This window comes from Myotis brandtii, unplaced genomic scaffold, assembly GCF_000412655.1.
Source record: "Myotis brandtii unplaced genomic scaffold, ASM41265v1 scaffold1038, whole genome shotgun sequence".
NCBI classification, from domain to species: Eukaryota; Metazoa; Chordata; class Mammalia; order Chiroptera; family Vespertilionidae; genus Myotis; species Myotis brandtii.
The window spans coordinates 934,909-946,853 of NW_005353490.1; the positions used below are offsets into that span (position 1 = coordinate 934,909).

Here is an 11,945-nt window from a genome sequence, read left to right on the forward strand (position 1 = left end):
GCTTATTAATTTGTACAGTTATTCAGTGTCTGGTAAGTTAATGTTCAAAGAAAAAATTATTTTTTATTAAAATGTTCTATTATTTTATGTTAACAATTACTCATTTATTTCAGCCCTTTGTATTTAGCATGTCTCTATTGAAATAAACCTACATTTCTATGAAAATTGAAGCTTCTGTTTTTTTTGCAACTCACATAAACTTAAACCTTGTTTATTTGGCCCATGTTAGCCTTTGAGTTTGACATGCTTGACATACAAGAATCAACTAATGAAAGCATAAAAAGTGGAACAACGAATCGATGCTTCTCTCTCTTCCCCTTCCTCTCGAAAAAACAACAACAACAAAAAAAAAACACAAAAAGATGCCCTTAGGAAAATTTTAATGGCACAGGAGCCCATTGAAGAGAAGTGAAACAAATAAAAAACTATTAATGTAACAAAATTCTAACAGTAAAAATTCATGCTAAAGAAAAGACAGGAGGAAATATAAATTATTAACAGTGACTATCTCTGGGTGGTGAGACTATCAATAATATTTTAAAAAGACTTTTCTGGCTTCTTCAAATTTTCTGTTGCAATGAATATTACTACTTTTATAGTAAGTAAATAAATAAGAAAAGCAAAACACATGAGTTGGAGGCACTATATCAATAAACCAAAGTTCATAAAACATGACATTTTACAAAAATAGGATAAACTGACTTGAAAATTGCCAGAGTGGCAAAGTAGAAAGAGCACAGATTTCAGAGTCAAGACAGATCTGGGTTTGAATTTTAGCTCTGCTCTTTATTAGTTACTAAAATTAAACTCTATGAACTTTAGTGTCAATACCTATCAAATGTGAATAATTCCAGATAAGCTGCATTACTTTGTTCTGAAGGAAGAACAATCTATATATATATATAAAACCCTAATATGCAAATAGACCGAATGGCGGAACAACCAAACAACCAGTTGCTACGACATGTGCTGACCACGGGGGTGGGGGCGTGGGGGGCGCATGCAGAACATGGCGGGTGTTGGCTGCGGTGGGATGGTGGAGCAGGTGAGTGGGGGTGCCAGACCAAGGCGGGGCGCTGGTCACTGTCATCAGGGCGAGCCTCTGATGGTTACTGAAAATTCTTTGTTCCCGTGCACCGGGGTCCCACAAGGCGCTTGCACCTGCTGCCAGCGCCAGCCCTGCTCGTGCCCGCTGCTGGCACCAGAGTTGCCACTCACACCAGCTACCAGCGCCGGCCCCCAATCGCTCTGCATCGTCAGTGAGTGTGAGCAGCAGCTGCCAGCCCTGATCACCTCTGAGGGCTTCCCCACTTCCCCCTCCTCCTGAGGGGCGATCGGGGCAGCAGCAGCTGCTCGCACCCAATCGCTCTGCGCCATCAGCAGGTGCAAGCAGGGCCAGCGCAGTCAGGCAGTGGGAGCGGGGCTGCCAGCAGATAGGGGACCAGGACCACGGTGGGGGGGCTGGGCGGGGGCATGGAGGATGGGCTGAGACCCGCCCCTGTGCCCACCGCAGCCTCGCAGCCTACAGTTCCTTTCAAGGTGCACGAATTCGTGCACTGGATCCCTAGTGTAATATAAGGTGTATGTGCTCAACAAATGGTAACTAGTGTTGCTACCTCTGCATATTTACTTCCATTCTTACTCAAGATCAAGAAAAATAATTGTGCATGTGCTATGTAGTAATTACAAATGAACAAAAGATTCTATTTCTCAAGCAACAAATACATATATATTACCAGATGTTTCTTCTGTAGAGTTCAATCATCACATCCAAGGATATCTTAGCTGCAGTTGCATTGCTGTCTCTCAGCATGGTGTACATGAAATTCTGCAACACCTAAAGAAAAAGAGGAGAAAGAAGCCTTAATACACTGATGGTACAATGCTGCAACAAGGAAAACAAAAGGGTACTTACTACATTCACTTTATTGTTCTTGTGTTTTGCATTTATATTCTTGATATCAGTCACAATATGCGTGTATAAAGTCTGAGGAAAAGAAACAAAAACATATATATATTAACCAACATTTCAAACTTTGCTTAATTTGGAGAAAAGTACAAATGTACAAGAGGATTTAATATTATCTACTTTACATTTTATCACAAAAGAGACCAAAAACAAAATAAAAAGCTGCAGCTAAAATGCAAAAGGAAAACTGCCCTGAAAAGGTTAATCATGGAGTTACCATATCACCCAATAATTCTACTCTTAAATAGTCCAAAAGTGAAAACAACCCAAGTGTCCAATAACCTATGAATGTGGTATAATCATACAATGGAATAGTATTTGGCAACAACAACAAAAAAGAAGAAATACTAATATATGCTACAACATGGATAAACCTTGTAAACATTAAGCTAAGAAGCCAGACACAAAAAGCTACATACTGTATGAGTCCATTTATATGAAATATCCAGAGTAGGCAAATCAAAAAGACCAAAAATAGATGGGTGGTTGCCTAGGGATTGGGAGAGATGGGGGCATGGGGAATAATTGCTCATGGGAATGGCATTTCTTTTGAAGGTGATAAAAATGTTCTAAAATTGATTGTTGTGATACTTGCAAAATCTGTGAGTATACTAAAAATCACTGAATAGTCCATTTAAATGGATGAATTGTGTATGAATTATAGTTGCTCCATTTTCTGAGCCCCTAACTCCATGCAAGATCATATTGGCAATACAAGTATCATTGGTGCCCAAAACATGTTCCTATAAACAACTTTTATCCCACAGGTTAGACCAAGAAGTACAATTGCTAACATCAAATGGTGGCAGTTTCTAAACACTTTGAAAAAAATTATTAAGTTAATGAATGTGAACTTAAATTTTTCTTGCTTACATTTCTTTTATAAACCTTCAGCTTCTGATCTTACTTATGTAAGCAAATTCAAAGTCATAGGAAAACAGTAATAACAAAAAAGTGAGTCTCTCGGGGGCTGAGGCTGGGGCAGTTATGGCTATGAGTGTTTAGTCCACGCTCTGATTTAGTCAGTATAGTGCAGAGAAAAGGGCTTGGGTTCTGGAGCCAGACTGCCTGGGTTTATATTCCTGCTCCAACACTCAGAATCTGTGTGACTCTGGGCATGTTACTCTATCTCAGCCTTTTCACCTATAAAATACTACTACTACTATCACTACTACTACTAATAAATCCTGTATCATTAAGCAAGTAAACAAATAAATATTTAAAAAGCTCTGAGAATGGTACCTGACAAAAAGTAAGCATTCAATAAATGTTTAGCTATTACCATCATATTACATGCAAAAAATGGTGGATTTTTTTCCTATTAAAATTATTCTTAACTATATCCAATAATGTGAAGCATCAAGACTTCACTCTACAAGTTTTAAGTTACTGCAAGGAAAAATGAGATATATGAAAAAAGCAATTTTGCTCTTTACCTTTCGCAGAAGCTTATCATGGCAACGCAGAAGTTCAAAGAACAGTTCTAGTAAACTTGATGGATTGATGAGATTCTTATTTCTCAGCAAGATCAAAGCTTTGCAAAATGTCTCAGGAAGGAAAAGAAAATATACTATAAGATAATGATAAAGTTAAGAAAATGGAGCATGTAAATCACAAAAGAGCCTATTAATCAGGCATCAGAACAAAGAGTCTCTGCCCTCATGGGCCTTACACACTGGGGGGTGTAGCAGAAGAGAGGACAGACAAACAAGCAAGAAGCACATGAACAGGAGTATCTCAGATAATAAATGTCACAAAGGAAGTAAAACAAGGTAATATATGTAACTGACACATTATGGCTGCTTTACACAGGGAGGTCAGCATCTGACAAAACCCCAGTAATCAATGAATCCACAAAGATAAGAAAAGTGGGTTAACAACAATAACATCATACACTAAACTGGAATAATCAATCTGAATTTGTGACCTTACAAGGCATTCTTTTGAAGTATTGTTAGTACTACAACAAAAGTTGCAGTACTCTTGCTTACCACCAACTTTTATGAGTACCCTTATCACTCAAATTTTTCCTCTAATTCTCTTCTCCATTGGATGGAACAAATAATCCTTGGAAAATAGCTGACTCTAAGTCTTGGGGCAGGACAAACAGTAAGAAAGGGTTTGGAACTATTTCTGCCAGAATGCAAGGATGCTTTAAAAACATCAGGGGGGTTGCCGAAACCGGTTTGGCTCAGTGGATAGAGCGTCGGCCTGCGGACTGAAAGGTCCCAGGTTCGATTCCGGTCAAGGGCATGTGCCTTGGTTGCGGGCACATCCTCAGCTGATCGATGTTTCTCTCTCATTGATGTTTCTAACTCTATCTCTCTCCCTTCCTCTCTGTAAAAAATCAATAAAATATATTAAAAAATAAATAAGTAAATAAATAAAAACATCAGGGGTATTGCTGAAAGAAGAAGCTCCCACCGGACAGGTGGTGACAGTTTGAAGGTGGCCATCACAATAGCCAAATAAAAAGAGGATCCATCAGTATGTTCTAAATGATTCTTCTAAAAAGGAATGCTAATTACACAGATTCAATCCCTTGTTTCTTAGCAAAGAAAAATTTTAATTTGTGTTTTAAAAACCTACTAATCATCATAAAATACTATAAAGAAACATACACACACATTTGTTTATTTAATAACTAGAGGCCCGATGCACGAATTCATGCACTGGTGGGGTCTAGCTGGCCCATCCTGATGGGGCTGGGGGGAGGGGCCGCAGGCAGTTGGCCGGCCGGCCTTGCCCCCTGGTCGAACTCCAGGTCGAAGGGACAATTTGCATATTAAGCTTTTATTATATAGGATGCTTGCAGACCAGTTTGGTTTGATACTATTAGCCACACAAAACTTAAAGAAAGAAAACCTAATTACTTGGAAAGACACTGAGTCTCCATGCTCAAAATCTCAAATCTGTACAACCCAGAGGAACTTGAAAAGCTCCATGAGTTAAGTAAAAGGCTTCTGACTAATGGTTGGAGTTTGAAGCCTCCTGTGCTGTCAGGTCCTATGACCCTGAGGGTTAACCAGTTGACAACCCTAAACCTGCAACCTTGGTTTGTCTGAGATGACATTCTTTTTTGTTTGGGCCTAATCAAATTAATAAAATCTTAGAGAAGTATAAACAGAGTTAAACATATGGACTTAGCATTTTTACAAATTTTTGTATAAGATATCAATGTTTTGTAATCATAATATTTATGTAAGTTCTACTTGCTATAAAGGTGTTTGGAAAGCTGATGTATACAATTTTAAAATGCCAAAGGCTGAGTTCCCTAGAAGTAGAGCCCGATTCATTACAGTGGTTTGTCTAGAAGGGAAGTAAGGCAGTAAAATAAGGCAGAGAAAAGCTGAGCAAGGATGTGTCCCTGGCTGAGACTAGCTCTAGTCAAATCATAAGCCCTGGAGTACAAACTGCAACAGAGAGTGGGACCCACCTTGAGGGACAGGGTCAGGGTTTTATACCACTGGGTTGGTCAGGTACCAGCTGTGAGCTGCAAGGTCAACCTCTCAGGTACTAAGTCTCCCATTTAGCTGAGAACAATGCTCCAGAGAACGGGCAGCTGGGGGCCATTAGGCAGGGGAAATGGATGCACTGGCTTGGTAAAGGGACCTTGGCCTGGACCCAATGTCAACCACTAGAGTAAGAATATTTAAATGTTCAAACTGGCTATTTAATGGATAAATTTATTAAATTAAGCATTATACAAACCATAAGTTGAAATTAAAGTTCTTCAGGCGTATGAAATTTGAATGACTAGAAGGAATCATCTGTTCAAGAGGGAAAAGAACACCCTGGGAGGGTTAGCATGCTGAAAGATCAGAACGAAGAGTATAATTGAAAAGACAATGAGATTATACACACACACACACACACACACACACACACACACGCACATACAGGCAGGAAGCAGATCATGTAAGAACTTACAGGCTACGATAATGCGTTTGAGTTTTATCTATAATAATAAAAGCATAATGTGCTAATTAGACTGGACGTCCTTCTGGAAATCCTCCCTTCCAGACAAAGCCGAAGCGGGTGGGGGCTGAGGCAGAGGCCCCCGGCCGAGGCAGGCAGCAGAGGCCACGGGCCGTGGTGGCAGTGGCTGGGGCCAAGGCCCTTGCATGAATTTCGTGCATCGGGCCTCTAATTCTAAGTTTAAATAAGAAGCCACAGAAGGATTTTAAGGAAGGGGTGACACATTTTGTTATATAATTTAAAAAGATGTTTAGCCGAGAGGCTATTTTCATTTAAACACATATTATAAGAATACACACGAACACAGCACAAGTTATCAATCCAAATACTGGCTCTACCATTCGAAGATCTGGATCCAAGACAGTGTGGTTGTAGGAAAGAAGATCTTTCAACTCTTGAGGAAAGTTACTTAAATGTTCTGGGTAGCAGTGACCAATCTGTAACAAAACAAAGACTCTTCTGAAGTCTGTCTTTCTCTCCTATAATTCATGTGCACGTATTTCGGATTTTCTACAAAATTCTGCAAAAGGGGAATAAAGGCTATTTCATAGAGGTAGATGGTTCCAAACCATATCTTTTTCTTCTATGTGTAAATTTCTCTGACTCCTTTCATATTTCCTCTTAGTCTTATTAAAATATGTGTGACATGATTTAGAATCTGATTTTATAATGAATTTGAAGAAAACAAACAGTCTGAAATTTTGCTCTGGATGGTTCTGTGAAAAGCTCTAGCAAAATCTTCCAACTCACCACACAGAGAAAGTAAATTTGCAAAGAGGGAAAATTGCCTGGTCGTGGTGGCTCAATGGTTGAGCCTCGACCTATGAACCAGAAGATCACCATTCGATTTCCAGTCAGGACACATGCCCAGGTTGTGGGACTGATCCCGCATGTGGGGTGTGTGGGAGGCAGCTGATCAATGAGTTCCTCTCATTATTGATATTTTTCTCTCTCTTCCTCAGCCCTTCCTCTCTGAAATCAATAAAAAAATATATTAAAAAAATAAAAATTGCCTGGTCGTGGTGGCTCAATGGTTGAGCCTCGACCTATGAACCAGAAGATCACCATTCGATTTCCAGTCAGGACACATGCCCAGGTTGTGGGACTGATCCCCCATGTGGGGTGTGTGGGAGGCAGCTGATCAATGATTTTCTCTCATTATTGATATTTTTCTCTCTCTTCCTCAGCCCTTCCTCTCTGAAATCAATAAAAATATATATTAAAAAAATAAAAATTAAAAAAATAATAAAAACATTTTTTTAAAAAGGGGGAAAAAATTTTTTTAAATGAAGCTTTCATTCCTGAATGGAATGAGGTTGGATATTACTGGAAAAATATTCTGCAAACTATGTGTAATAACTGGTCTTTGTTTTACACAGAAATTATCTTCTTACCTGTGCCATAAACATCACTAGCTCTGCCAGTTCTTTGCTGGGTTTATTTGGTTGTAATCGGAAAATCTCCACATTGGATTTGTAGTGATTATACTGCTGTAGAAACTGTAGAAAAATAAGATTTAAGTTGGTCACCTTTTATTATATGACTTGCTCAGTATATTTAAGTCTTGGTTAGTGACATGGAGAAAATGATGTGGCAAAAGTATGCAGAAACTCTTTCCTTACCTGCACTTCCAAAAATAAGTTTTGGAAACTTTATGTACATCACAAGTAATCTAAAGATCCTTCCCTTTATCGTTAGAAATTTAGGTGGTGTGGTGTAAAGAACAGTAAAGCCAAGAGTCAAAAACTCAGGTTCTGGCCCTATTCTGACATTTACTATCCAAATGACCCTTACTACATAGTCTGCGCATACAGAGCACTTATATCAGCAGAAAAACACCATGTCAGAAAATGTAAATTATGTATTTCTTATGTACATGAAGCACTCCAGTCAAAATTCCCTTCTTCTTTTAAATACCGATTTAGATTCTATCCTGGAGTTATAGATAGGATGTATTAACAGCCAAAAACAATAGACACACCGAAATAATGATAATAGCTTCCATTTGTTCATCACTTGCTACGTGCCAAGCTCACTGTGTCCTTTATCTCATTTAATTATGTTTAATCTTAACAACAACTTAAGAATGTTGAAACACCAGCCATCAATTAGTTCCATGTATCTACTCTTCATCCATAGACCACAGCTTTGAGTGTGTGTGCACCAGAGAGTGAGAGAGTAAGAGACAGACAGACACTATGAGAACGAATATATTTCTTAATACTGCAAGCCCTAAATGGTTAGTGACCTCCAAATCCATATATCCAATTAGTTGTCTGATGTCTCTGTTTGGATGTCTACCAAACACTTTAAACTTAGCATGGTTAAAAACGTAACTCTTGATTTCCCCAACAAAACTGGTAGGCCTTCAGCTTTCTCCAAGAATAGGACTTCAGATAGCATGCAGCCCCCACATGCTTCAGGTAAGACCCCATCTCTCTTGACTCCCTACTGCCATTGACAAGAGTGAGGAGAGTACCCCAGAACTCAGTGTGCTTCCCGAAAGATCCTGTTCCCACTTCTTCCCCAATCCCACCCCAGCCCAGCCCAGCCACCACTATCAAGGCATATTCATATACAAATTTACTTTCTTCATAGTCCTTACCACTGTATGTCTACCATCTAGAACAAAAGTCCAAGAGAAGAAGGCTCTCAGATCTGTCTTATTGATCACTGTATCCCCAGTGCCTAGAACTGTATTGACACACAGTAGGTATAGTATGTGTGGATTTGCATATGCATTCACCAAGTAAATGAAAGAGCAATTCTCTGAAGAATTATGTCTTTCTTACATATTAAAAAGGCTCAGTGATTAATGCTTCCAAGTAACAACTGGTCAACAGCAGGGTCAGGATTAGTTAGCTGTGAAAACAATGTCCTTAAACACAGCACTGTACAGCTACAACTATTACTTTGTCAATGGTTGTGTACACAGCTTTACACATCGTTAGCGTCTCACCTATTACTTAATTTCTTGTGTTTGTTTCTTACTCTTTATTTTCCTTGGAAAGGCTTTCTACACTGGTGACCTAAACCACTGGAACTGCTATTTGGTAAAAAGCATTCAATTAAACATTTCTAAGTGAAAAGTTGGGGGAGGAGGAAAATGAGAAGGGCAAAAGATGAGTAACTGTGTTAGCCATTGAACAAACCACCATCTAGTGAGGAAGCAGCACAAAGGCAGCAGATGCCTAGCAGATCTCTAACGCCCGCAGACAACGGGTGCCTGAGGAACACAACTGCCAGATTAATATAGTACCAAAATCACCACTTTCATTTTGTCGCTTCTTGGCTCAAACACCCTTAATGTTCACAATTTGTATGAAATCAGTATATAAAGTCCCTCGCAATCTGAACCTAACCTTAATTTTTAACCTCATCTTTCCCCGAAGCAAATTCTGACATCCAGGTCATGCCCGCTTCCGATGCGACTGAATCCTGATTTCACAAACTAGACTAAGCCCCTGTCTATCCCTTATACGTGAGAATTCACCTCCTTCCCAACACAACCCACCGCGACACAACCCACCGCGGGGCAAACAGACGTCGGTCGCAAGCATCCTGAGAAACGACACGTCAAGTGTTACCAATGAATTCAAGTTAGGAGTTTCTGAAAAGAAAAGGCAGAGAAACCTACATGGCAGTTGGAGGTTGGAAGCGCGCCATCTGTCTCTCTCTCTCAAGCAAAATGAGGTATTTAAAGGTCCGTGGCAGCGAGGTCTACAGAGCAGGTAGAAAAATCCGAAGGGACAGAGTTCCAAGAGGTGGACCACGCGCCTTGAGGCATGTCCCTTTCCCAGCCCCTTCTCCCTTCCCGACAGACCCCAGAACCTAACAGTAGCACACGCGGCCAGCCAGGATCCCCAACTCCACTCCACGCCTCCCCAACCCCACTCGTGTCAACCCGGCGCGCCTCGGCCTCTAGCGTCGCCGCGGCGCAGTCCCACCTCCTCCACGTAGGCCGGCGGGTCCCGCTTGATCAGGTTCTGTAACTGCGGCAGGTTGCTGGGCAGTTTGTTGTTGTTTCTGCTGGACATTTTGGCTGCTGACGAGCTCCGCGGCGGACAGTTTTAAAGAAAAGGAAAAAAAACAACCCTACACCGATGGCAATTACCACCCGTCCCAGATCCTGCCGGGAATCGTGCAGCGCGGGAGGACCGGAAGCAGCACGTGGGACGCCAAGCCAGGAGCTAGACTACGGGAGCCTCCGAGGGTCAAACTACTTTCACGGCCTTAACGCTCTGCGGTGGCTTTTACGACACTTTTATTCCTCGGCCAACCGCTGCTACTATCAATCGTTTCTGAGACATTATGAAACGCAGAGTTTTTTTTGTTTTTTTTTTCCACACACGTTAATTTATTTCATCATCCCGACACACTCTTGGGAAACAGATGAGGATTACTAGTTTGTTTGGTGTTTTAATCCCACAGCCTAAAGTTAGAAGCTAAAAGTACCCATGGGGAGTAGATAGCACTAGCTTATCTTATTTTTCTAGAGGGGGATAAAAGAGCAGCGAGAGGCGTAAATTGGGGCGGGGTGGGGGCGGTATAATTTTAATACGATTTTGTTTTGTCTGGCGTTGTTTCATCTCAACGTGACCCAGGTAAGAGAAAAGGGTGTGGATTGGATAAAAAGTTGTATATTGATTACTTTAAAATGAAAAGTAATTTGTACCGAAATGTCAATCACTGTTAAAACATTTGTCAGTACTCTTCAGCCAGGGCTTTAAATTCAGATCCCAGTAATCCCAAGAGAATACATTTATACAATCTCACAGTGCAAAAATAAATATACAGAGAATGGATGTATGCGATAGGGTGCTGTTAATACAATACACTTGATCACTCACCCTATGCCAGGCACTGTTTCCAGCATTTCAAGTGTACTAACTCATTTAATCCTCAGAACAGCCCTCTAAAGAAGGTTCTATAATTATCTTCACTTTATAGATGAGGAAACAGCCTCAGACAAGTTAACTGCCCAAAGTCAGCTGGTAAGGAAGCTGGGATTTCAATCCAGGCAGTCAAGATTGTAACTAGATAAGAAAGAAAAAAAGTAGCCTGACAGCTGTCAGCTGGTAACAAATTCGGCATTAATAGAGAACTTGGTGTTCTTTTGCTTAAAATAAGCAATTTCACAGAACACCAACTTCAGTCAGGGTCATCTGTGACTGAGCCAAAACCAAGAAACTCTAATCACATCTGAGCACACACAGAATCAAGAACACTGTGCAAACTAGGATTAGTTTTTCAGTTGCATTTGGAGAATGGCTTCTAGTTATTAATCATTGAATCGAGTATTGTGTAGTTAAGAAATGTATGCAATCCATATTTTATTTGCAAAACCATTCATAGAATTAATTTAAAATTCCTGTCAAAATTATAAGCTTATGTTCTATGCATATTCATCTTGAGTCCCCAAAATGTGACTTGTGAATAAAATACTCAGGCTATGTCACAGCTTTTATTCACAATCCATATGTCAGGCACTAGGGTAGGTGCTAGGAATACAAAAATAAATAAAACATGGGCATTTTCCCTCAAAAAAGTCACAGATTAATAAGGGAGACGGATAGATAAATACATTTAAAGTGAATAAACATGTTTTAATAATAGCTCAGTGGAAGCAATAGAAAGGACAAACAGCCGAGGAATCAGAATGTCTCACAGTTTTTGGTAGCATTTGATTGAAACCCCGAAAGATGAGTTGTTCTGCAGGAGGGAAAGGAAGGCTTTCTAAATAAAGAAAATAGCCTGTAGAAGGGTACAAAGGCTTGAAAAAGTCTAGAGCAGCAGTTCTCAATCTGTGGGTCGCGACCCCTTTGGCGGTCGAACGACCCTTTCACAGGGGTCGCCTAAGACCATCCTGCATATCAGATATTTACATTACGATTCATCACAGTAGCAACATTACAGTTATGAAGTAGCAACGAAAATAATTTTATGGTTGGGTCACAACATGAGGAACTGTATTTAAAGGGCCAGAAGGTTGAGAACC

At 40.2% G+C, this 11,945-nt stretch overlaps 1 protein-coding gene across 2 annotated transcripts in view; it reads right to left on the reverse strand.

The window, feature by feature from the left end:
* The window catches only part of SDAD1 (SDA1 domain containing 1), a 31,811-nt gene extending 21,653 nt beyond the window's left edge, over positions 1-10,158 (reverse strand). Inside the window, exons 1-6 of one of the 2 annotated variants that reach the window (XM_005856640.2) lie at positions 9,895-10,158; positions 7,342-7,446; positions 6,286-6,384; positions 3,406-3,516; positions 1,916-1,987; positions 1,737-1,837 (exon numbers count right to left, since the gene is read on the reverse strand). In XM_005856640.2, coding sequence (XP_005856702.1) covers positions 1,737-1,837; positions 1,916-1,987; positions 3,406-3,516; positions 6,286-6,384; positions 7,342-7,446; positions 9,895-9,984 — 578 coding nt within the window. In that variant the 5' untranslated portion in view covers positions 9,985-10,158. Of the gene's footprint in view, positions 1-1,736; positions 1,838-1,915; positions 1,988-3,405; positions 3,517-6,285; positions 6,385-7,341; positions 7,447-9,584; positions 9,822-9,894 lie in introns of those variants that run through there. The other variant, XM_005856641.2, reaches the window with a different exon arrangement.
* Positions 10,159-11,945: the final 1,787 nt, after the last annotated feature.